This window comes from Bos grunniens, chromosome 6 (assembly GCF_055505025.1).
Source record: "Bos grunniens cultivar Pamir isolate PY7600 chromosome 6, Bosgru_T2T1.0, whole genome shotgun sequence".
Taxonomy (NCBI): domain Eukaryota; kingdom Metazoa; phylum Chordata; class Mammalia; order Artiodactyla; family Bovidae; genus Bos; species Bos grunniens.
In genome coordinates, this window is record NC_141170.1 from 482171 (window position 1) to 506961 (window position 24791).

The 24791-nt window shown below is 57.9% G+C and overlaps 1 protein-coding gene and 1 pseudogene across 11 annotated transcripts; both read right to left on the reverse strand.

The window, feature by feature from the left end:
- Positions 1–26: 26 nt before the first annotated feature.
- Positions 27–24753, reverse strand: RNF212 (ring finger protein 212). 10 transcript variants are annotated; one of them, XR_015165051.1, is made up of 12 exons: positions 24623–24753; positions 22232–22293; positions 20001–20075; positions 16746–16802; positions 15831–15889; positions 14983–15035; positions 14835–14898; positions 14019–14064; positions 12542–12605; positions 1370–1439; positions 252–626; positions 27–170 (listed from the first exon to the last, which is right to left on the reverse strand). XR_015165051.1 is itself a non-coding variant. In XM_086404443.1 (12 exons), the coding sequence occupies exons 1-12, from the start codon at positions 24729–24731 to the stop codon at positions 58–60; spliced, it is 894 nt and encodes a 297-aa protein (XP_086260569.1). In that variant the 5' UTR covers positions 24732–24753; the 3' UTR covers positions 27–57. The 10 variants fall into 10 exon arrangements, 7 of the variants coding, with proteins under 7 accessions (XP_086260569.1, XP_086260567.1, XP_086260570.1 ...); XR_015165050.1 differs by having other exon boundaries at positions 12542–12674; XM_086404443.1 differs by having other exon boundaries at positions 252–373.
- Positions 5810–8276, reverse strand: LOC147370139 (bleomycin hydrolase pseudogene; annotated as a pseudogene). Its single transcript, XR_015165049.1, has one exon. The product of XR_015165049.1 is annotated as a bleomycin hydrolase pseudogene (transcript).
- Positions 24754–24791: the final 38 nt, after the last annotated feature.

The window sequence follows — 24791 nt, forward strand, 5'->3', positions numbered from 1 at the left end:
TGGCATAAAGAGCAGACACGTTACACTGCTGCTCCAGAGAGCCCGAAGGCCATTTATTCACTCTCGTGGCCAAGTCGCTCCGTCAGGAAGAGGCAGGCTAGTGGCACGGACACCCAGATTAGGGTGAGCCTTCTGGCACTCGCGTGCAAGCCCCCCGAGGCCTGCAGGTCCTGCAGAGAGACAGGGTTACTGAGAGGGGCTGCGGGGGCTCTCGGGGCCTGCACCCTGGCTGCTCCCTGGGCCCCACTCACCTGGACGCTGCCTCTGCATCAGCCCTGAGATGCTGATGGGCTGCCTGGGTGCTGGCCCTCTGCTCGCCGCAGGCGCCAGGCTCTGCCTTGGCCACTCACAGGGCATCTGCAGGACCGGGATCCTAGCAGCAAATTTGATAGATAAAATCAGCAGTGCCTTTGACTCCATGGTCATTCAAGGGTCGGCTGCTTCTCAGTTTCCAAGGGCACACAGACAGCCTGGGGCCACGGGTCCAGCGGGAGCAGTGCACAGCAGGCAGCCTCGTGCGAGGCCCACTCTGGACTGTGGTGACCCTGGCAAGGCCCCAAGGACCGCTGCTCACTCCTAGGGCCCAGAGCATCCACATGGGACTCCCAGGGTCCTCTGTGCTGATGCTGAAAAAGTCAAGTTACAGTCAGGGGGCGTGGAGCAGGGGACAGCTCCCTGGGGGTCAGAGGGCACAGAACGGAGTGGGGCTGGCTGTCTGGGGGTCAGAGTGTGTGCATCAGGGGGCTGGTTCCCTGGGGGTCAGAAGGCATGGAGTAGGAGGACCGACTCCCTGGGGGTCAAAGGGCATGGAGCTGAGGGCTGGCTGTCTGGGGGTCAGAGGGCATGGAGTGGGGTGAAGGTGCCCTCATGGAGGTTTGGGTTGCAGCCTGTGTTCAGGCAGGTGAGGGGATGGCTTTGTCAGTCATGGGCAGGGGGCCAGGGGTCTGGACAGTGCTAAATGGCAGTGTAGACAGGCTCTGGGTGAGGGATGGGAGGGAAGGAAGGGTCTGCTGTCTGCAGAGACTGCCTGGGCTCCCAGGGCTGAAGAGCCCCCAGGAAGGCGGCCCGCGCCTGGCACGGCTGCCCCTGCACATGGTGCTGCTGGGCTGGGCGCGCCGTGGGCCCTTCCAGCTGGAGCCCCTCGGGGCAGCAGGGGCAGCACCTGCAGAGTAGCCACCTGCCTGTCAAGAGACCCTGCTGCCCCCGGGGTCCTGCAGCCAGAATGCTACTCCAGGGTTTTCGTGACGGTGATCCATGTCTCCTTTCAGCTTCAAGAACGTGAAACAGTGCCCATAGCACAGCCTCCCTCAGAGCCCAGGACGGTATGGGCAGGGTCCTGGCGCCCCCAGGAGCCAAGGGCGGGACCTACCTGGGAGACTGGGGCTCGCTGGAGCATCGGGGCGTCAGGCCAAGGTGCTGAGGGCGGTGGGCGATGCTGCCTGCAGTGAGAGGTCAGGGGGGCTGTGCCCATCGCCGCCCCCACCCAGGACCCCCTGAGTGCCCATCTTTACATCTGAGCAGGCGGTCTGATGCCACTGCCCCCCACCCAGCTGCCCGCGGCTCTGTTCGGGAAGGACACTCCTGTGTGCGGCAGCTCTCAGTCCACATCTGGACCCATGCCATCCTGAGGGCCACTGGCAAGGAGGCCCCTCTGGCTCCGAGGAGGGTGGCAGCCACAGGCAACGCCAGGTGCTGGGACCGTTGCGTGATCTCCACCCAAGGCGCAGAGGCTTACCCTCCGACTTTTGCCGTTGACCCCTCCCGGCTAGTAAGAATCTTCTGTTAAAGATGTAAATGGTCCCTGGTGTGCTTTAGCCACACCAGGGGGCAAGTATGAAAAAACTGTTCTTTTCGAATACCTGAATTCTCCTGCATCTCAGTTCTGGAGTTGCAACAGGAGGAAGCAGGAAAGAGGACACCAGCGTTTAGCTGAGGCTCCTCTGTGTCCCCTCACGTACCCCTTACGTGACCAACCTGGACCAGAGAGGGTGAGTGCCTCTCCCAGCACTACATGGCCTCGGAGGTCTTGTCTCTCTGCCTGGGGCAGTGTGCACTGTGAAGACGCAGCCCACTGCAGGTGGCCGTGGGAGACCCCCAGAACGGCTGACAGCCAAGATGAGCCATCTCAGCAGCTGTGTTTGGGGGCTGCTGTTTTGGGGGCTTTACAGGGTCTGACAACCTGGGGCCTTGCTGACCCTGGAGGGACGGCACCCCCCCTCTCCACCAGGCGGGCTGGCTCTCAGAGGTAGGCCCGCTGTGCCCATGACCTGTGCACACCTCTGACGTGAGCAGCCAGGCCAGGGCTGGCTCCTGTCTGCGGTGACACTCAACCCAGACAAGTGGGGCAGCTTTTTGCCACCTGCCAGCCTGTGTGCCCAGCTGCCGCTCCAGGGCCAGCCCCCACCCTGGCTCTGTCCCAGGCCTGCGCCCATGCCTCCCAAGCAGCCCTGCCTCCTGCTCCTGGGGACTGCAAGCCCATCCGGCCCGCGGCGCCCCACCTGCTGGCCTCCCAGGGAGGACCCTGTGTTCAGCGCTCACGCGCTCGAGCCCTGATGGCCAGCAGCAGCAGCTTCTCACCCGTGCTTTACAGGACTCTGTGGGGACGACTATCGTTAACACCACCGAGAACCCCAAGGCCCTAGGAGCTCAACAACTCACGGGCTGTGTGGGCAGCGGTCTGAGCCCAGTAAGAGAGGCGCCAGGCCCACAGCTGGTGGTCTTTCGGGTCTTGCCTGAGAACCAGGGACCCCGGGGTCTCTGTCCTGAGGGTGCTGACCCCAGTGCTCAGCAGGCTGAGGCGGCGGCAGGGCCGGGAGGCACCGAGGAGCTGTTGCAGAGCCGGAGCTGCAGCCCGACTGGAAGCTAGTGCCCTGCTGAGGATGTCCCCAGGTCAGGGCCAGGTTTTGGTTCAGGAACGCAGGGGGCATAACTGAGGGTGTTTGGCAAGATTTCCTTTTGAAAGATTCAGATGGAAACCATGTTGACACTTAAAGAGAGTACATCTCACTGCCGGGCACGTGGGGTGCTCGTGCCCATGACACCAGGACGGGGGTCCTCTGGACAAGGCCCTGGGCGCTGACAGCTGGGCGACTGAGACAGGTGAATGGCTGGCCTTGCACACAGGCTCGTGGATGGGGACCGGGAAGGGGATCGAGCCACGGTCCCATGGCTTCGATTCTTCCAGGGGTGCATGCCAAGAACTGATTTAAGCTGCCACGGAGCTGAAATCCGCGAGGAGACTGGACCATTCCAGAACACCGCCAAGGCAGCTGACAGCCCCACACCTGGACACCCACTGCCGCAAGGCTGGGGAGGGGGCTCCCTCGCCTGGGCCGAGAGGGCGGCGGGGACCCTGTGGCTTTGCATTTGGGGTCACGAGCAGGAGGAAAGGGCACGGCACTGTGGCCAGCACGCAGACCCCCAGACCAGCCACAGCCATCCCGGGAGAGCGGGGCAAAGCCTCAGGACTCGCACCATTTTGAAAAGCCCTCCAAAATGAGCAAAGGGCGGAGAGTCCTCAGCAAAGAGAGTATTTCCTCACACACGGGGACACGGGGACCTGAGCACAGGGTTGATGGCGACTCCTGGTCAGAAACTCGGGGCCAGACAGCAGGACAACCCTGCCCGATGCTGTCAACTGAGACTCTGCCCAGGGAGTGCATCCTCAAGACAACGTTGTTCACAGGCAGCCAAAACCTCGGAGAGCTCACTACTGGCCAAGCTGCCCCACAGTGAAACCGTGCTTGGGTCTGAAGAGTGACGCTGCAGGCACGTGGCTCCACAGGGAAGGAGGCAGGTGCAGACGCCTATGGAGCAGGCTTGACTCCTGCCTCTACGACAGTGAGCATCTCTAAAGGAAGCAGGAGAGCCAGACTGCGGGCTCTTGTCACCCGCGGCTCCACGTCATCAGAGCCTCCCGGATGGGGGGGAGACCACTTGATCAGAACTCGGTCGGGTGGCAGGAGAGGCTACAGCTCCCGAGGCACGAGAACCACGGGATGGCATCCCCTGGTTGGCTTGGCTCCGCGTTGCTCTGCAGGCTCGGCTTCAGCCACGACCATCTCTGTTTCCCAGAGTCCCGAGGCGGGCGTCCCAGGGAGGGCACAGGCAGATCTGAGTCCTGGTGATCCGGTGGATCCCGGTTCCCGCCTGCAGACGCGCCTTCGGGCTGTGTCCTCACGTGACCTCTTCCCACGTGTGCGTCTCCCGGGGAGGACACAGATCCAACGGGATTAGGTCCCACCCTCAGGGCCACGCTGACCTCCAGAAAACCCCAGCTCCAAACAGAGCCACAGCTTCGAGGGGACACAGTCCACGGCAGATGGTGCACTAAGAGTGGTGACCGCCAGAGGAGGCAGCTAAGGAGATCCGGATAAACACGGAGCCCCACACGGCAGACAGAGCGCAGCAGAGGCAGTCCAAACCCATTAGCAGCTGTGCTGACCCAGCAGACTGAACGCTCTACTCAGAGGCGGAGATCACGGGCATGACCCAACCACGTGTGTCCATGGGACACACGCTTTAGGTCCAAAGACGCATGCTGTACCCAATCCGAAATTCAACGAGGAAAATTCCACTGTCAAATAGCTCATTCCTCAGGTTCCAGTTTATGAAAAAAGCATAAGACTCATTAGCTGAAAATGACAGCTCTTCAGGTCACTTAGGAACCAAGAAGTAGATAGATCTGTCAGGTCTCATTGAGAGGACAATCCCCCAAACCATGAGCTCCTACAAAATCCCACAGGAACAATCTGATCAGTGGATCTTAGGATTCATGTGGAAACGCACTGCACTTATTCTTCAGTCACTAAGTCATGTCCAACTCTTTGTGACCCCACGAACTGCAGCACACCAGGCTTCCCTGTCCTCCACTATCTCCCAGAGTTTGTAAAGAATCCGCCCTGGTTCAATTCCTGTGTTGGGAAGATCCCCTGGAGAAGGGATAGGCTACCCACTCCAGTATTCTTGGGCTTCCCTTGTGGCTCAGCTGGTCAAGAATCCGCCTGTAATGCGGGAGACCTGGGTTTGATCCCTAGGTTGGGAAAATCCCCTGGAGAAGGGAAAGGCTACCCACTCCAGTATTCTGGCCTGGAGAATTCCATGGATTCATGGGGTCGCAAAGAGTTGGCCACGACTGAGCAACTTTCACTTTCCCTTTCTTTCCAAGGAACATTTTTTTTTTTTTTTAGCACAGTGTTTTATTCAAAAGCTTCTCAGCAGGGGAATGAATGATATCCCCTTTTTGTGCCCACCCAACTCCCAATTCGAGAGGCAGAAGTTGAACCATTTGGCGAGAGCTCCCTCTAATGATTATGATTCAGATCATGATAAGGTTTTTGTTGTTCTCTCACCCACTTTCTCTAACCCTCTACTTAACCAAGACTCAAGTAGAGCCGTGTTTTCCACAGTTCAGAACAACTGGAAGGCATCATGTCAATTCTGATCAACCTCCCATTCCTGGGCTATTCGAGGCACATAGAATTACCTTGACAAAAACTGACTTCAGTGACTGCCACCTCGGAGGAGCAGAGATACTGTCAGGCAGCATGCAGTTCTGAGCTCTAATGTCAGGGCGCCCTCCTCCCACTCTGCTCCAGGAGCAAGGAGCAGTCGGTCTGCTTTCTCTCCACACACCTCAACTGCTCATCCTCTCCGGCCTATTAACACAGACACAGCACCACACCGGTGTGACAGAGTTAAGACAGACAATTAGATCTGATTAAAATGCTAACAGATCCTGAGCTGTTGGAGATGAGGAGAGTAGACAGTGTGACATGAGCTCTCCCTTTTTTTCTTTAAGAATATTTTGTTTCAGCATAAAGCACACTTTCCCAAAGAGGTTCCTGGAGTAGAAATCCAAGAGTCTGACTGTCCCGTGGGAACACACAGTCACCTATGTCACTTTGGCTTCAGTCCCTGGATCTGTCTTTTGCAGCTACTTCAGGTCCCACAGGAAGAGGAAAAGCTGGAGGCAACATCACTTGGCCAAAGCACCCACAAGGTCCCAGGCTGGCAGGACAATGGGCTCCTGCTCTAGTACAGCTGGCACCTCTTCAGGGACATGCTTCTTGTCCACCACCACTTCGTAGGTGTACTCAGAGAACCTCTTATCCGTCTGCACAGGTAACCTTTGTGGCCACGGTCTTCACCCCAGGAATTTTCCACTCTCCATCTTATGAACACGCCCTCCTGATCATCCTTTGCTGAGACAGCAGTGAAGGTCACGGCGTGGGTCATGTGACTCGCCAAAAGTCAGCCTCTCAGCTTTATTCACGTTCTCAATGGAGACGCCGAACACCAACTCATGGTCACAGATGTTCACGTCACTGAGGCCCAGTTTGCCACTGAAGTGTTTCCCAACATCACAGCCAAACCATACAGCCTCTCCATCTCTGATAGAGGCAGCAACCATCTTTTTCAAAACTCAACAGGCTGGTTGTTATAGAGGTTTTCTCCCTCTGACCATATTGCTTAAATAGTCCACTGGGTAAAGTTTGTTGTACTTGTGCTGAGGCCGAGGGTCATTCACTAAACAAATCTTATCTTCCATATTGAACAGCAGCTTGACGTGTTCCCTGTAAAACTTCAAGGATGTTATAGGGCCAGTCTTTTGATAGTTTTTATCTTTGTCTCCATACTTCCAGATGAATGTCTCTGGTGGATTACCCAAACAGATGCATACAACTCTGAATATCTCCTCCATCATGGAGTCCTGTGTGGCTGAGATTTCTTCTTTGGTTGCACCAGTGTGTACCAGGTTCCGTAGTCATATGCAGAATTCTCTCATCTTGTGATCCAGAATATCATTCATCCTTCTGGTTGCCTCTGTGGTGTAAGTTTCAGGGAAGCACTTCTTAGGGATAACACCATATTTTTCAACAATATGACAAGCTATCCCATTGTCCTCCATCATTGGTAGGATTCATAAGCAAATACTGCACCAGCCTACCATCCTCAGGCTCCTTTTTCTGAGCTGTGTCCACAAAAGCATTTAAGAATAACAGCGTTCAACCTTGTCCCAGAAAAAGAGGTAAGACTGACTAAATTCAAATTCTTCAATATTGAATTTTCTCATGAATGGAAGTCTCATAACATTCAGACAAGAAAAGATCCAGCATCGCCCTGAACTCTTCTGGTCAGTGACGGGCTTGCCGTTCTGGTGCATGGCGTGCTGAACACATGCTGAGTACCCTGGACCCTGGCCCTCTTCAGACAGATGTCCAGCAGGTTGTGAGTGGTGCCGACATTCTGGGCCAGTACGAACTGAGCGTCGGAATTCAGTTTCTGAAGCAGAGCCGCTACCTTCTCCAAATTCAGTCCTGCTGGAATACCCGCTCCGTTCATGGCGCTGCCCAGCGGGGGAATGGTAGTTTCAGGGTCCTCAGGCTGGCGCCGGGACAGCACAGCGCCTTGCAGGCTGGGCGGTCCGACCTGACTCTCACACCTGGAGCGCCAGCCAAGGAACATCTTTTAATGTCAGTTATACTTAACCACCTGCAGTGATTTTTGAGCCCAACAAAATAAAATCTGCCACTGTTTCCATTGCCTCTCCATCTATTTGCCATGAAATAATGGGACCAGATGGCACAATCTTTGTTTTTTGAATGTTGAGTGAAGCCGGGTTTTTCACTCTCCTCGTTCACCCTCATCAGTTTCTTTTCACTTTCTGCCATTCAGTTCAGTTTAGTCGCTCAGTTGTGTCCGACTCTTTGCGACCCCATGAACCGCAGCATGCCAGGCCTCCCTGTCCATCACCAACTCTCGGAGTCCACCCAAACCCCTGTCCGTTGAGTCGGTAATGCCATCCAACCATCTCATCTTCTGTCTTCCCCTTCTCCTCCTGCCTTCAATCTTTCCCAGCATCAGGGTCTTTTCCAATGAGTCAGCTCTTCGCATCAGGTGGCCAAAGTATTGGAGTTTCAGCTTCAGAATCAGTCCTTCCAATGAACACCCAGGACTGATCTCTCCTTTAGGATGGACTGGTTGGATCTCCTTGCAGTCCAAGGGACCCTCAAGAGTCTTCTCCAACACCACAGTTCAAAAGCACCAATTCTTTGGCGCTCAGCCTTCTTTATAGTCCAACTCTCATATCCATACATGACCACTGGAAAAACCATAGACTTGACAAGATGGACCTTTGTTGACAAAATAATGTCTCTGCTTTTGAATATGCTATCTAGGTTGGTCATAAATTTCCTTCCAAGGAATAAGCGTCTTTTAATTTCATGGCTGCAATCACCATCTGCAGTGATTTTGGAGCCCAGAAAAATAAAGTCATCCACTGTTTCCACTGTTTCCCCATCTATCTGCCATGAAGTGATGGGACCGGATGCCATGATCTTAGTTTTCTGAATGTTGAGCTTTAAGCTTTTTCACTCTGTTTCACTTTCATCAAAAGGCTCTTTAGTTCTTCTTCACTTTCTTCCATAAGGGTGGTGTCATCTGCTTATCTGAGGTTATTGATATTTCTCCCAGCAATCTTGATTCCAGCTTGTGCTTCTTCCAGCCCAGGGTTTCTCATGATGTACTCTGCATAGAAGTTAAATAAGCAGGGTGACAAGATACAGCCTTCACGTACCCCTTTTCCTATTTGGAACCAGTCTGTTGTTCCATGTCCAGTTCTAACTGTTGCTTCCTGACTTGCATACAGGTTTCTCAAGAGGCAGGTCAGGTGGTCTGATATTCCCATCTCTTTCAGAATTTTCCACATTTTATTGTGATCCACACAATCAAAGACTTTGGCATAGTCAATAAGGCAGAAATAGATGTTTTTCTGGAACTCTCTTGCTTTTTCCATGTTCCAGCAGATGTTGGCAATTTGATCTCTGCTTCCTCTGCCTTTTCTAAAACCAGCTTGAACATCTGGAAGTTCATGGTTCACGTTTTGCTGAAGGCTGGCTTGGGAGAATTTTGAGCATTACTTTACTAGCATGTGAGATGAGTGCAATTGTGCGGTAGTTTGAGCATTCTTTGGCATTGTCTTTCTTTGGGATTGGAATGAAAACTGACCTTTTCCAGTCCTGTGGCCACTGCTGAGTTTTCCAAATTTGCTGGCATATTGAGTGCAGCACTTTCATAGCATCATCTTTCAGGATTTGAAATAGCTCAACTGGAATTATCACCTCCACTAGCTTTGTTCTAGTGATGTTTCCTAAGGCCCACTTGACTTCACATTCCAGGATGTCTGGCTGTAGGTGAGTGATCACACCATCGTGATTATCTGGGTCGTGAAGATCTTTTTTGTATAGTTCTTCTGTGTATTCTTGCCACCTCTTCTTAATATCTTCTGTTTCTGTTAGGTCCCTTCCATTTCTGTCCTTTATTGAGCCCACCTTTGCATGAAACATTCCCTTGCTATGCTATGCTATGCTATGCTATGCTAAGTCACTTTAGTCGTGTCCGACTCTGTGCGACCCCATAGACGGCAGCCCACCAGGCTCCCCCATCCCTGGGATTCTCCAGGCAAGAACACTGGAGTGGGCTGCCATTTCCTTCTCCAATGCATGAAAGTGAAAAGTGAAAGTGAAGTCGCTCAGTCGCGTCCGACTCTTAGCGACCCCATGGACTGCAGCCTAACAGACTCCTCCGTCCATGGGATTCTCCAAGCAAGAGTACTTTTCTTGAAGAGATCTCTAGTCTTTCCCATTCTATTGTTTCCCTCTATTTCTTTGCATTGATCACTGAGGAAGTGATCTCTCCTTATCTCTTTATCTCCTTATCTCTCCTTGCTATTCTTTGGAACTCTGCACTCAAATGGGTATATCTTTCCTTTTCTCCTTTGCTTTTCGCTTCCATTCTTTTCACAGCTATTTGTAAGGCCTTCTCAGACAGCCATTTTGCTTTTTTTGCATTTCTTTTTCTTGGGGATGGTTTTGATTCCTGTCTCCTGTACAATGTCACGGACCTCAGTCCATAGTTCATCAGGCACTCTGTCTATCAGATCTAGTCCCTTAAATCTATTTCTCACCTCCACTGTATAGTCGGTATAGTTCTGCCATTAGGGTGGCATATCTAAGGTTATTGCTATTTCTCCCGCCAATCTTGATTTCAGCCTTTGCTTCATCCAGCCCGGCATTTCACATAATGTACTCTGCACAGAAGTTAAATAAGCAGGGTAACAATATACAGCCTTGATGTACTCCTTTCCCAATTTTGAGCCAGTCCATTGTTTTATGTCCAGTTCTAACTGTTGCTTCTGGACTTGCATACAGGTTTCTCACGAGACAAGTAAGGTGGTCTGGCATTCCCATCTCTTGAAGAATTTTCCACAGTTTGTTGTGATCCACACGGTCAAAGGCTTTGTGTTTTTCCTTTGATCCATAAGGTAGTTATAATTGTTTTCAAATATTTTATTCTTATTTTTTTTTTCTGTTGCTGATTTCCAACTTAATTCCACTTTGGCCCCAAAATACCCTCCGTGTAAACAGTTCTTCCCAAGTGTCAGGGCCTGTCTCACACCCCACTGCAAGGTCCTCTTCACAGAATGTCCAAGCTGACCTTGGGAAGCCCCTCTGCGCCCCGCCACTGCGGGGGGCACAGTGCTTATCAGGTAAGTGGTGCTGACCTTAGTGTCACTTGCCTAGTAGTTCCATCAATCACCAACAGTGAACGTCCATATAAGTGCTGAAGGGATGATTCCTTTTAAAACTCTGTGGTTTTGGCCTGACGCGCTTGAGGGCGTCTGCACTAACGACTGTGTCTGACAAGCCGACTTGAACCGTCCAGAAGGGGCCCTGCCCTCTGGGTGCACGGGCGCCTGCTGCGGGGAGGATGCTGCTCACAGAGGCACCTGAGTTGTGTCTCAGCCTGTCTGCACCTGCGGGCACGAGGCGGGTCCCCCGCAGACAGCGCACAGCAGGCGCAGGTCTCTGCTCTGGCGGGCACTCACACCAGACACTGTCCAAGGCCCACGCTGCGTGTCCACTTCACTGTTTGTCTCCGCCTCTGAGCAGGAGCGCGTGCTCCCGGAATGCACTCGACTCTTCCCGGCACCCGCCAGCCTTTGCTTCAGGCACCTGCACCGCGGCCTGGTGTGCACACCTTCGTGAGCACTGCGGTCCCGTCAGCAGGAGGCTACCCCGCTGCTGGTCGGTTTCTCGGCATCATCCCGCGCGGGCTCACTCCTTTCACCCGGACGCCTCTGCGCTGCCGCTGGAGCGCGTCTCGGGGGTGGGGTCGCCTCTTACTGGCAGACCCGCTGCTCAGCGCGGGATGGGAGGGGCCGGTGCGCGCCTGCTCCCGCCGCCAGCCGTCTGCTCTCTGCCTCGGTGCTCCCCGCCCGTCGGCCTCTGTTGCCCTCTAAATGCCTTCTTAATGCTTCCATTCCTCCAGATTTAAAACGGTCCTTTCCCTTGTTTTTCAAAAACTGAAGTACAGTTTACTCACAATGTGTCTAGTTCTAAGCGTATGATGTGTGTCTCAGTTACACATTAATCTATTCTTTTCCATTATGGACTCTGACAAGATACGGATAGAACAGAAGAAACAAGGTCCTGCTGTGATCCGCAGCGGGGAGCTGCAGTCACCATCCGCCAGGCCCCAGGCTCCCAAGGGGAAGGCGCCCCTAGCAGCAGGCTCGGTGCCTTGGGCCTGCAGACACTGGTGTGAGACCGACCCCTGCAGGGCAATGCCAAGGTGGGGGCCCAGAATGCCCATTGCCCAGAGGGAAGGCTGCCTTGGTCACCAATGGAACGGGTCAGCAGGAAGCAGGCAGTGCTTGAGAACGGGGGAGAGGAGGCTTCACAGGGGCTGAGAGGTGCTGCGTCCACGGAACAAGCGGCTGGAACCCTGACCGGTGGACATGCCAGCTGCACAGGATGGAGGTGGGCAGGAGGCGAGGAAGCGCCCGGGAGTGACTGACGGCCTGAGATCCCAGGAGAGCGCGGGCAGGGAGACAGGAAGGCGCAGCCCTGACCTGCACGCACGGTTCCCTTCTGAGGCTGGGCAGAAGGAAATCAAGCGCCAGCCAGGTGCTCAGGTGCCAGGGTGGCACCAACAGGCCCTGGACGAGGCAGCACAGAACACCTACACTTCAGGGGTGATGCTCAGGACCTCAGCCTCAGCGAGAGGACAGAAAACCAAGGGCAGAGATGCACCAGCCACGGCGAGAGAGCCGAGACCCCGGGGCTGGGAGGGTCAGCGCTGGCTCAAGCATGTGCGTTTCCACCACAGCGACACCGACGCCGAGGGAACCAGCCATGGCGAGAGAGAGCCGAGACCCCGAGGCTGGGAGGGGTCCGCGCTGGCTCAAGCGTGTGCGTTTCCACCACAACGACACCGACACCGAGGGAACTTCCAGAGAGGGATTGAGCGTGAGCCTGAGCCTCAGCCTGGTGCTCACGTTGACCCCAGGAAGGGCCGAGCGCTCACCCGCGGCCATGCCGCCAGCCGCCAGGAGGCACAACGGCACTGGAATGTCTGTGCCCGGAGACAGGACAGCAGGGCTGGCACCCTCAGCTGGGCCTGCAGGAGTGGCCCACTTTGGGGCAGGGTAGGCCCTGCAGTGCATGCGGTCTGGGCGAGGCGAGGCGTCTCCACTTACCCATGCGTCCGTCCCGAGGTGGGCTGAGCAGGGAGATCCTCGGGGGGCCAGTGGCGACCTCAGGCTGCCTCGTAAAGAGAAAACAACCGCTGACGCTCCAGACTGGCTCAGGAGCAGAGACTGTCCCTGTTTGCTAAGAACACAGATCCTCAGTCACATCTCCCTGACACACGTCAACGTTGTGTGCGAGAACACGGCCGCTGGCGGCTTTGCGCCTGCAGCCCCAGGGGCCCAGGTGGTGAGTGGATGAAGGCTCCACTGGCGACTTTAAGGATCTCACAAGAGGAAAAGTAAACGAAGTTCTTGGCTGACATTAGGAATTTGAAAATCCTGAGTAATCCTCACTTTGGGAGCGTCTTGTCACCTTGAAATCCAGATGCTGACAGATGCTGGCAGGCGGCAGTGAGGGCAGGCCCGCTCTGCACTGCGCACCCGCCAGGCGGGGCCCCACCCCACCCCAATGCCCCGAGCCCTCCCACTGTGCGGTGGGGCCTGGTGGGGGGCACACAGCTGGTGGGGGCCAGGAGCCTGAGCCTGGCACTACTGCTGCTGCCCGCCAGCCACCACCCCCGGTGTACCCGCTGCACCCTCGCCCCGCTCCCGTGCCTGGCACCACAGGGCTCCTTCGCTCCACCATCACATGGTGAGTGCCAGCTGTTGGCGGCCTCAATCCAGGGCCCCCTCTGCCAATGCCCCCACCCCAGCCTCACCTCTGCTGGCAGGATGACAGCCTCGGAGGGACTCCCAACACTCTGCAAGTGGGGTCACACTGCCCAGCAACCCAGTGTCCACCCACGGGAGCACCTCCCCGCCTCTGGGCTCCAGCCCCCGCCCACCCAGGGCAGGCTGACACCTCGCAGAGCCTGAGAGGACCGCTCCCTGCATCCGCGGGACGGCCGGGCTGGCTCCGCATGACCGTCGCTCACCGCCAAGGCTGCAGTGTGGCTGGCTGTGAGCAGGCCCCTCCTCACGGCTTTCCCGCGGCCACTGTGCTCAGAGCCCCTCTGATTTGGCCCCTCCCGGGCCCTCTGGCCCCCTGCTCCCACCCCCACCTCTGGCCTGTCCTGCACTTGGTGCCCCGTGTCCGGCACAGGCCGACTCTGAGAAGTCAGTCACAGCACAGGGACAAAACTGCTCCTGTCAGGCAGAATCCGAGCGTCGTCTCTCCTCACAGGCCCGGGCCCTCTGTTCGCAGGAGGGTCCATGACGGTACACAGGAAGACTTTGCAGGCGCAGGGCATCCAGTGGGCACTGCCGCTGCCCAGGCTGGAGGGGGCGTGAGCGCGGCAGCAGCAGGAACTGAGGCGTCATGAGGCCACCAGGCCAGTGAGAGAGGGGGCCTCCCCACCAGGCCTCTCCTTGGAGCCGCCTGGCGACCAGCCGCCTCTGCGCGTGGGCCATGGGACAGCTATCTACGCTGGGAAATACCATCCATGCAAAGTGCCTGGGACCACACGCATGATATCAGTGCACTCACCTTTCTCCTCGGAGAGGGCATGAGGTCAACTTCCATGGACTCTACCCTGTTACACAGACAGCAAGCCAGTCACGGGCTGACTGCACTAAAGTAACAGAAACACGTATGCACGCACATGTGCAGATGTGCACGCACGAGCCCCTGCAGGCCCCCTCCCTACAGCTGCTCAGCACTCCCAGAGTGTGGTGATCACAGCCCCGCCCAGGCCAGCAAAGCCCATAAAGCAGACACACTTGCCCATGGACACAGAGGCGCCCGCCGTGTGGCTGGAACGGGCCTCCTGTCTCCAGCCCCCATCCTTCCCGGGAAGGTCGTCCCCTCTGGGCTCCTCCTCGCCACCTGCACCGTCCCAGGGCTCCTCCACCTCCTGCCGGACGTCCGGGGCGGGACCACTGTCTCTGTCCACCCCACCGCCCAGCCCACGTGTTTCACATGTGTAGCGCTTGGCCACGCCCACTCCCTAATTAAGCTGCTCCAGGCTGGTGGGGACAGGGCCAGGCCTTCCCGCAGGTGCACAGGGCAGCTGGGAGGAGGGCCTTGCTCCCTACTTTCTGAAGAGCTGGGAACGGGGGTGTGGCCTGCGGGCATAGCCAGGGCATCCCATCAGCCTTGCTGCCCAGGGGCCCAAGTGCAACCTTCCAAGAAAAACACTCCCCCAGGGGCTTTAGGTCCCAGAGGCTGCCAGCGGCCCAGCCCACCCAGCCCTCCCATCCCAGTCAGGGAAGGGCCCACCCCTCTGCTTGGGGATGGGAGTGAGCGGCGAGGGGGCACCTGTGCCCAGTGCCTGCGCTGGGGGCGGGGGCTGAGGGTGCAGACCTCTCAGAGGCTGACGAGCCACGGGGCTGGAACAGAAGAGGTCCGCTCGGCTTTGCTGAGGGTGCTGTGACGAGAGGCCCAGTGCTGGAGCCTCAGGCGCACCCGGCACCTCCGCCACCCTCCGCCTTCCAGGCCTCACTTCACTTACTTGAAGCTGTAGTGTTTCCTGTGCTGAAAGCTGTTTGCTGTGACGACCTCACCCTAAACAGATGGAGAAAAGGCATTATTGAGTCGCAAACGTTTACATCCAGCTAATTCCTTCCAATCTGAAGTAAGGAAAACAGAAATGACCCATTTCTCCATGACACGCCCTGGCCCCTCCTCACCTCGGGAACCTGCACGGGCCTGGTCCACCCCAGAGGGGCTCCCCTGAGTCCCCAGAACCCACAGCAGGCAGCGCTGAGAACACAGTGCTTGCTTGCTTGCCTGCTAAGTCGCTTCAGTCGTGTCCGACTCTGTGCGACCCCACAGACAGCAGCCCACCAGGCTCTTCCGTCCATGGGATTTTCCAGGCAAGAGTACTGGAGTGGGGTGCCATCGCCTTCTCCGCAAGAACACAGTGGGCACTCCCTAGAAGCCTGCTGAGCAGGACCGGCTGCTGGGCCCAGCTCCCAAAGGACACTCGTGCCTGCTTCCAGGTGACCTCGTGAAACAAGTTGGGTGCTGGTGTGTGGGGTGGACAAGCGTCCACGGTCCCTGAGACAGAGCCAGAAGCAGACACACCACTGGGGCAGGTGGGAAGACCCGGGCAAGCGTGGTCTGGGGTGAGGGTGCCAGCTGTGGAAGCAGGGGGCACAGGTCCCTCCTGGAAGGAGACGCAAGCCACACCAGTGCAAGCGGAGTGAAGTGGTCAGAGGGGGGGCCTGGCCCAGAACCCACCACGCCAGAAACACCCCACCTGGAGACCGAGGCAAACAGGCAGACTTGAATCTGGAGACACCAGGCCTTCCCACCCGCCGTGCGCCCCCTCCCCGCCACGCGCCCCCCAGGACTCACCTCTGCAGCTGCTCCACCCGCAGCGTCGACTTCCTGAGGGACTCCTCCAACTGAGAAATCTGAACACAATCGAGTGACTTCCCGTTACCACACAGGCCAGGTGACAATTTAGAGGTAACAAGAGAATTCTCAAGTTCTTAAACCAGGAATCAGAATGCAAGTGACATGACCGTGGCCCTTGCACTTTTTCTAAGAATTTGTACCAAATCCATTTCACTTTTACTTTTCACTTTCATGCACGGGAGAAGGAAATGGCAGCCCACTCCAGCGTTCTTGCCTGGAAAATCCCAGGGACGGGGGAGCCTGGTGGGCTGCTGTCTCTGAGGTCACACAGGGTCGGGTACGACTGAAGCAACTCAGCAGCAGCAGCAGGTCACCAGGTGTGTCGGAAACCGGCTCTAGGAATCTCTCCAGGAAGTGCAAAGCCCAGCCCAGCACCGCTCCAAACCAAACCACGGAGCGCCCTTCGGGCAGAGCACCTCCCGATGCCCACCCCCTGCTCCTCTCCACCCACACGGCCCAATAGGAGGCTTCAACCCAAGTCACAGCTGAAGCTCCACATCTGTTTTCACTAAAGCTTTACTTTCCTTCTTTTGAGTTTCAAAACCAAGTGAGGAGGATGCTTTGGGGATAAGCAAATGGGCACTAAACCTCCTTTTGTGAAGATCGGCCAGAACAACTTTATGCTCACATTTATGAAAAAGCACCACAGAAACTGTGGGGTGATCATGGGTCTGTACTGATGCCCAAGGTGGAGGTGAAACCACAGTTGGGTCCCCAGGTGGCTGCATGGCTGACCTCAGAGAGGAACCGTGCAGCGGTCTGAGCGTTTGCAGACAAACACCACCCAGTGGCCCATGCCAGGATGGGGTAACACAGCCACCTCGCTCCCTGTGGCCTGCTGACTGGAGTTACCTTTTCTCCATAGAAGGCTAACAGTCTCCTCCTGTGCTTTTCTTGAAATTCTGAGATCTGAGAAGACAACATGTATCAGCTGCTGCAGAGGCTGAGGCCAGGGGCTTCCCGAAGCCCCAGCTCCTCCCCAGACACTGCCCCCCTGCTGCCCGGCAGCCAGAGCGGAAGCCAGCAGACCCCAGGCTCAGTGGGCAGCCGTGGCCGGGCGAGCTCCACCCAGAAGTGGTGAGTGCCATGGGTTTCACGTGAAGACCACGTGGGCGTGATGGCTGCTCTGCCTCCCTTCCATGTGGCTTCAGTGGTGCTCAGGACTTAGGACAGGACACAATCCACACACACCACGTGCCATCCGTCAGGTAGCAGCCACTGGATCACAGTAGCCCCCCGACCAGGACTTCACTGGGCAGGGATGCCACCAGGCCGGCTGGCAGGGCCACACTGCTCTGAGAGCCCAGTGACCTTTACTAGCCAGCTGGTCAAGGCCAACAGTGCCTGAAACCAGCACCACCCTTGGTCTCCTATTCTGAGCCCCAACCTCCGTGTCTATGGAGCAGAGCCTGGACTGTTCCTGGAGGCACCGACGGATGTTAGGAGAGAATGACTGACTCATTTGTGGGAAGGGGGAGCTGTTCGTTCATGTATTTATCTGGCTGTGCCTGGTCTTGGTGGTGGCATGCAGGGTTTTTCCATCCTTATAGGATTCAGAATCCACAGTGACAGCATGCGGGGTCTAGTTCCCTGACCAGGGATCAAAGCCAGGCCCCTGCACTGGGATCGCAGAGTCTTAGCCACTGGACCACCAGGGAAGGCCCCAGAGAGAGATATTCTGCAACCTTGGGGTTTTCACATGACACGCACCCTCCTGAAACACTGAACTGAACTGTTCGGGCCTAATTCTTGTTGTCATCTCTGCACAGCTGAGAGACAGCGGAGACAGTACTGAGCAAGCTGGTTGAGGCAACACCATGTAAATGCCCCCCAGTCACTCCCTGCCACCAGGGCTCTGCCCCCAGGCGTGCACACGGCAGGGCATGCTCCCAGGGCTCACTGGTCTGGCCCAGATGGAGGGAAGACGTCCTTCTGTGCAAACAGGCTGACCGCCTTGGAGCGGGGGAAGCCGCAGGTGGAGGCAAACACCCTGCCAGAGCCCCTGCCGTTCTAGCTGCTGCCTCATCAGAGGGGTTCAGAGCCCTTACCGTCGGGGACCCACCCCACGGGACAAGGGATGTGCGTCTCCACCCACAGGAGGGGCAGTGGACACAGGCTCTGCCTGGAGTGCCCGCCCGTGGAGAGGGTGATGCGAGTGCACCCAGGGCTGCCACTGCACGAGTCCTCACAGCTCCCGAGGCCCCGTCCCAGGAAGGCTCCAGATCACACCGACGGTCCTTACTTCTGCTGCCCCCGCCAGGGCCCTCGCAGGCAGGCACCCAGTCCTCACTCGTCAGCCCGGGACTGTTCCTGCCTCTCCCTCTACCTCCCGGGTGGGACTGGAGGTGAGGGCCATGCCCCTGGGAGGGGTCTGAACAGGTCTAAAGCTGCCTTCCTGTCACCGAAGCAAGACAAGGTGACAGTCACCTCTCTCAGCTCACTTCTCCCGAGGGTCCCAAGCTCAGGGCAAGAGAGATCGATGTCCGAAGCTGACCTCTGAGTGCGCGCCTTGGAGCAGGGCCCAAATTGAGGAGCAGCAGCGCTTCTGGGTGTGGCCCTGGGCTCCTGCTCAGCAGCGTCTGGGAGCCAGTCACGGGGAGCCCCACCCGAGGCACTGAGCCCAGCAAGGCCCACGGCAGGCTGCTTCCAAGGGGGACCTTGGTGAGGACAAGCACGCAGGGCTCCGTGATTCAGACGCATCAGGACAGGTGAGGCCACAGCAGGAACAGGGCCATGGGCAAAGCTGACCATGGGCAAGAGGCCGGGCAGGGGGTGGTCCCTGAGCATCAGGTGGCAGCAGCCCCACTGCGGGCAAGGGCTTCGGGTGTGCTCGGGCGCAGCCACGCGCCACCTGCCCTGGGTGGGGGCCAGCCTCTGGGACTCAGTGTCGGCCTGACCAACAAACAAAACAAAAAAGGGCTTGAGCCCCCAGCTGGAGTGAGACAGGAGTGAGACTTGATGACACTCGCACAAAGTCTGCAGGCCGTGTCCAACAGCAGCCCACCCTGGGACTCGAAGGAAGCCGAGGAGGAGCTGACCATGGCCATGCCGCCCTGGAGCCTGGGAGGTGGGAGAACGCGTGTCCTCGGGCCAGGTTATGGTCTGGGAGCAGCACAGGTGGAGGGTGTCTGTGCTGAGGGGTCAGGAGGGGACGTGCAGGCAAGAGAAGTCAGGACAGGACGCGCAGGCATGAGGGGTCAGGAGAGGACGTGCAGGCACGAGGAGGGGTCAGGAGAGGGCGCGCAGGCATGAGGAGGGGTCACGAGAGGGCATGCAGGCACGAGGAGGTGTCACTAGAGGGCGCGCAGGCACGAGAGCTCAGGAGAGGGCGCATAGGCACAAGGAGGGGTCAGGAGAGGACGCGCGGCCACGAGAGGTCAGGAGAGGACGCGCAGGCACAGGAAGTCAGGAGAAGAGGACGCGCAGGCACAAGGCGGGGTCAGAGGAGGACATGCGGGCAAGAGGAGGGGTCAGGAGAGGGCACGCGGGCACGAGGAGGGGTCAGGAGAGGGTGCGCGGTCACGAGGAGGGGTCAGGAGAGGACGTGCAGGCACGAGGGGTCAGGAGAGGACGCGCAGGCACGAGAAGTCAGGAGAGGACGCGCAGGCACAAGGAGGGGTCAGAGGAGGACGTGTGGGCAAGAGGAGGGGTCAGGAGAGGACGTGCGGGCACCAGGAGGGGTCAGGAATGGACACGTGGGCATGAGTGGTCAGGAGAGGATGCGCGGGCACGAGGAGGGGTCAGGAATGGACACGCGGGCATGAGTGGTCAGGAGAGGACGCGCGGGCACGAGGAGAGGTCAGGAGAGGACACGCGGGCACGACGAGGGGTCAGGACAGGATGCGCGGGCACGACGAGGGGTCAGGGAGGGTGTCAGGAGACACAGCGTGAAGAGGCAGCCCCCTTGCCCAGTGTCTGGACGCCCCCAGCCCACTTTCCAGACCCAGAGCTGAGGCCCAGCCCTCAATCCCCTAGGCAGCATGGGCGTCCTGACCAAGCAGCCGCTGTGTCTCACGCCCTCAGACACGGGAGCGGTGCCCAGCCTTCCCACAGTGGGGGCGGGCGCAGACTGGGCTCCCACCCCACCTCCAGGGCCTGGGGACTTACCTGGGAGGTCTCCTTGGCGTACTTCATGCACAGGCTGTCCACGCCCATGAAGAGCGCCTGGATGTTGGGGTCCGTCTGAAAGAGAAAGGGCTGCTTCTGCCGACACTGCCTCCAGGGTCCAGAGGGCCATGTGCCTTAGGGCCGAGACCAGCCAGGACACCATCACAGCAGCTTCCGGGGCCCCGAGGACGCCATGGTGCGGGCGAGGGGCAGCGCCACCTCCTAGGGGACCAAGGGCTGCTGACCAAGGGTGGTGCTGAGGAGTTTCGGGCGGCTGGGGTTGGGGCAGCCGGGTACAAAGCAAACGGTGGAATCAGAAGCAGGAAGAGCAACCGGCACAATCTCTAACTCTCACAAGTATGTGTTGAGCTACTTTGGCGTAAATGTGACAAGAGGGTGCATGAACTGGCACCTGCCCACTGGCACACCCCCTGCAGGCACGCCTGCCTGTCCTCTCCCCCACGCCAGCACCAGAGACACAGGTGCACGGACAAGGACACACACGGGCCCATCCCCACTGGAGTGACAGTCATGCTGCACTCGGGGAGAGAGGCCCGCAGAAGCCAGGAAACACCCGAAGGGCCAGGGCCCCAGGAGCTGCTGGAGGACCTTGTGGTGGGGAGGGGGCGGCCGCTTCATTGGAGAGGCGGGCAGCTGCTTTGCGGGTGGGGGCAGCTACAGGGGAAGCGGCCCCAGACTCTGCTCAGAGCAGGGGCTGGGAAGGGTGCCAGTGGGGCAGGGGACTTGCTGCAGGCACTCGAGTACACGCGAGCCCCCGACTCGGATCTCCACCCGAGACCCTGGACAGCACCCAACACCCCGAGCCCCGTACTTCAAAGGAAACAAGACAGAAGGCTGCCCCCATCTCCATGGGCCCCGGTGAGCCCTACACACAGCAGGCAGGGACCCCAGTGATGGAGACCGGACTGACGCCCACAGAGGACCAGGCCCCACAAGGAGACCTTCCCAGGCCTTGGGACAGGCAAGGGCGTCAGTGCTGACCTGCCACAGCCCAGGGCTTCCCTGAGGGGAACGGATGGGGACCCCCAGTGGCACAGAAGGGGCGACTGCACGCCCCACGCACAGAGGAGGAAATATTAATAGAAAAAGTCTGAGTGTCATTTCATTTAATCTTTTCAACAATGCAATGAGGGCCCCAGAGTAGACGGGAAAGAGACTTTTCCAGGAGCCCACAGCTAGGACGAGAATCTGCTCTGGGTCTGCTGGACTCCAGAGCTGGGCTCAAGCTAAGACACACTGGTTACTCCCTAGAAGTTTATACGGGAGAACAGTTCCTCCAAGTGTGGACCGTGGGATATTAATACGTGTTCCTTGAAAAAGGGTTCTGTTGCAAACACATTTGAGAAGCACTCAGTGGAGGAGGTTTAACGAAGTGATGCCCTCTATTTTGAAGGCAGTGTGGTGGCTAAGAGCCCTGGCTGGCTTTGGAATCAGTCAGACTTGGGTTCTCAATGCCCCTGTGTCTCTCTCTTTTTTTTGTTTGTGATGGTTAGGGAGACACCCTCCCACCCCATCAGGCCTCACTTTCCCCCACTTCTAGGAATTTATGTTCCAGAAATATTCTTACAAGTATGCAGAACTGTGGTAAAAAAATGTTCATTTTAAGACTGAAATAGTAAAAAACTGAAAAAAATGAAAGGTTTTTTCCTATCACGCCAGGAAGTCATTTTCAGAGAATGTGGGTGTATACACTTTAGAACATCAACTGGGAAACACCACTTTGTTAGAATCCCACCGACACCCAGAGCAGGGCCCACACTCCTGGCTGTTGTTCTTGGGAAGCAGGAGTTGGAGACTTTCACATTCTGTTATGGTTTTGTTATGTTTGAGGTAATTTTATGTTTGTAATCAGAAAAAGAACTTTTACAGATTAAACATTAGATCAAATACACATCTTGGAACCTAAACTTGAAGGGATCAACTTTACTCCCTCGACCCTCTTAACTAGAATGGACCCCAGGGAGACCAACCCCACCACCGTGAGGAGCTGCAGGAGCCGGCGCCCCCCAGCAGCGCTCAGGCTCTGGTGAGGAGACAGCCGTATGAGGTATTCAGAACCACTAGTGGACTTTATACAGAAAGTCTGCACCATCTCCTAGCACACCAAGCAAATCAACAGAAGTTGTAGACACCACAACTGAGTAAAAATTGAACGTGATACTTAAAAAGAATCACTGGTTAATATTAACATACTATAGACTTCAACTTACATGTTTTGAAAGTAGAACTGTACGACAAGCAACTTTACAAATCAAGCATTCATCCCTTTTACCTACAAAAGAAAGCAAACTTTATTATAGTGAATAGTGCCTTTAAACACATATAAATGCAGACCTTAAATTATAGTACTTCTTTTAAAAGTATACAGGATCATAGGACTTACCGTGGACAAGCCTGGGGCATGCACATAGTTGAAAACAATTACACAGTGACAATTTTTCTTATTTTCTAAATATGCTCCAAAACAGTGGCCACACACATCTACAGCACTTAAACTTAGATCAGCCCACGTTATTTCCCACAAGCATATTTTATAGGAATAAAATGGGGATAACTTAGCTGAAAATTTTAAGCACTACAAAATGAAAGCTCCCCCTGACCTGACAGTTCCAGGGTTTTGCTCTGCCCCTCGGCCTTGGCAGCAGGGCTCCTGCGAGGGCCAGGCCGCGCTGGGAGCTGAGAGCCGAGGCGGCTCGACCCCTGGCCACCCCGCCGCCTCGCCCATGCTCGGCCTCCTCCCACCCACTCCCCCCTGCCCCTCCTCCACCGCCTGGCCCTGGACCCCAAAGCGGTCCCTCTTCAGCCCCGTCGCTGCCAGCTCCTCTCTGGCCCTGCCCAGAACTCACAGCCTCTGATCTCGGTTTCTCCACCAGGCACCTGGGAGGCCAGGTGTCCACACCCGACTGGCCCAAGTCCTCCTAGGCAGCATCAATGGCCCAATCCCAGGGCTGTCCCCTCCACAGTCATCGCCTAAGAAAGAGGCCCCATTAGGCGTGCCTCTCTCCCCCTGCCCACACCAGGGCTGATGGGCTCGGCCCACTTCCTGTGTCTTGGCGGGATGCCTCCCCTTCCCCACCCCAGGCCTAGTCTTCCAAGGGCGGGCTCGCCCTCCTCTCCCACCCACTGCCTCCGAGAGGGCTCCTGCCCTCCCACAGACCCCCTAAGCTCCACCCCAGCCCTCCCTCTCTCCTCCCAGCACCCAGCGAACCCCTCTTTCCTCTCCGCAGGGCACTTAGGCAGGTAATCCTCACACTAAGGCCGGTGCCCTGACTGCCCTGGGAGGCCTGGTTTGACATTTCGGCGGTCTCTCCCCACCCCAGCCTCCTCCTGGCCTCACCCAGCTTCTTTAGAAAACGCTCTTGCCCAGGTGAGAACAGGCTTGCGTGTCTCCTGCCTCCCGCCCGCCCCTCACCCCAGCCCCTCCAGTCCCCCCCACAGCACTCCACTGTCTGGACCACCAGCCCCTTGTGTGCTCACAACCCTTTGGAGTCTCCCTGCACGGCTGTCCCGGGCACCTCTGTTCCACACGTGAGGTCCTGAGCCTCAGCTCAAACCTGCTGGCACTCTGGATGGCCAGGGGAGCCGCACCCCCAATCCGGCCAGCTGCTGCCCAGACTCAAGTCTGCCCAACGTGAGCCCTGCTTCTGTCCAGCCGTGGTGGCTGTTCTGCTCCGACACGTCTCGCTGTGCTGGGCTCTGCTTCCTCCCGGAGCGCTGCCTGCCCCCTTCCCACGTCCTCCGGCTGCCAGGATCTAGACTCGGCCAGCCCACTGGGCACGCGCCTCTGCCCCCCCACCCCCAGAACCTGCGAGCCCAGCACCCGCGGACCTGTGGCACCACCCGACGTCGAGACGGAGCCTGGAGGAGCCCGAGGGTGGGCGGCGAGCTGGGAAACGCGCCAGGCCGGAGCAGGCGGGCTGGGGAAGGGGCGCGAGGGGCAAGCGTGCACCGAGGGTCCTGAAGGGAGAGGCCCAGACACGGGCCCGCGCGGGGAGGAGTGTGGGGTGAGCCTGGCACCGGCTGGACCCCCGCTCACGGCTGCCCAAGCTGATGGGCGCCATTTCCTCCAGAGGGTCTGGGGGCGAGGCGGGGAGTGATGTTCTGATTCTTCACCTGTGAGCTGGAATCACAGGTCAGTCACTCGGTGAGAACTCACTGCGTTGCCATTTAGGCTTTTTTCCCGCCTGAGCTCTCTAGGTCAATAAAAACACTTCCGAAACGGAAAATGCCGGTCAAGGCGGTGCCACAGGCGCGGGCGCTGGGCTCGCAGGTCCTGGGGCGGGGCCGATCAGCTCGCGGCCCGCCCGGGGTCCCCTCCGCTTGCTTCGGGCCTCACGCCCACCGCCGCCTCTGGAGACCGCTCTGCACCCGCCTCCCCGCTTCCCGCGCCACGCCCGTCGGGCTGCGAGCGGCGGGTGGTGCTGAGGTGCCGGGCCCGCGCTGCCCACTGTGCCCGCGGCCCCGCTGCCCCAGCCCAGAGGCGTCCGAGCCGCGCGCGACCCCGGGCCTCTCGGCCGGCGCCCCGGCCCTCGTGCCGCCAGCCCTCCCCCAAGAAGCTCGCCTCAGGGCGCCGCCTCAGGGAGCCGCCGCCGCGCCCTGACCTTTGCGCAGGCAGGCGTCACAGTACACGTGGCCGCAGTTGGTCAGGCTGAAGCACGACGTCGCCTGGGGCGGCTGGAAGCAGCGGTTACAGAACACCCAGCTGGCCATGTCTGCACCAGGGCCGTGCCCCGCCGTCACGCGAGAGCCACGCGAGACCTGCGCGCGGGA

What these genes read in the sequence shown, in the direction of transcription:
- RNF212 (XM_086404438.1), bottom strand. Translation starts at nt 24,731, where the DNA reads ATGGCCAGCTGGGTGTTCTGTAACCGCTGCTTCCAGCCGCCCCAGGCG. An exon ending in ACGCCAAGGAGACCTCCCAG is followed by an intron (nt 16,803 to 20,000) that starts GTAAGTCCCCAG and finishes TTGTCTTCTCAG; the next exon opens with ATCTCAGAATTTCAAGAAAA. An exon ending in TAGCCTTCTATGGAGAAAAG is followed by an intron (nt 15,890 to 16,745) that starts GTAACTCCAGTC and finishes GATTGTGTTCAG; the next exon opens with ATTTCTCAGTTGGAGGAGTC.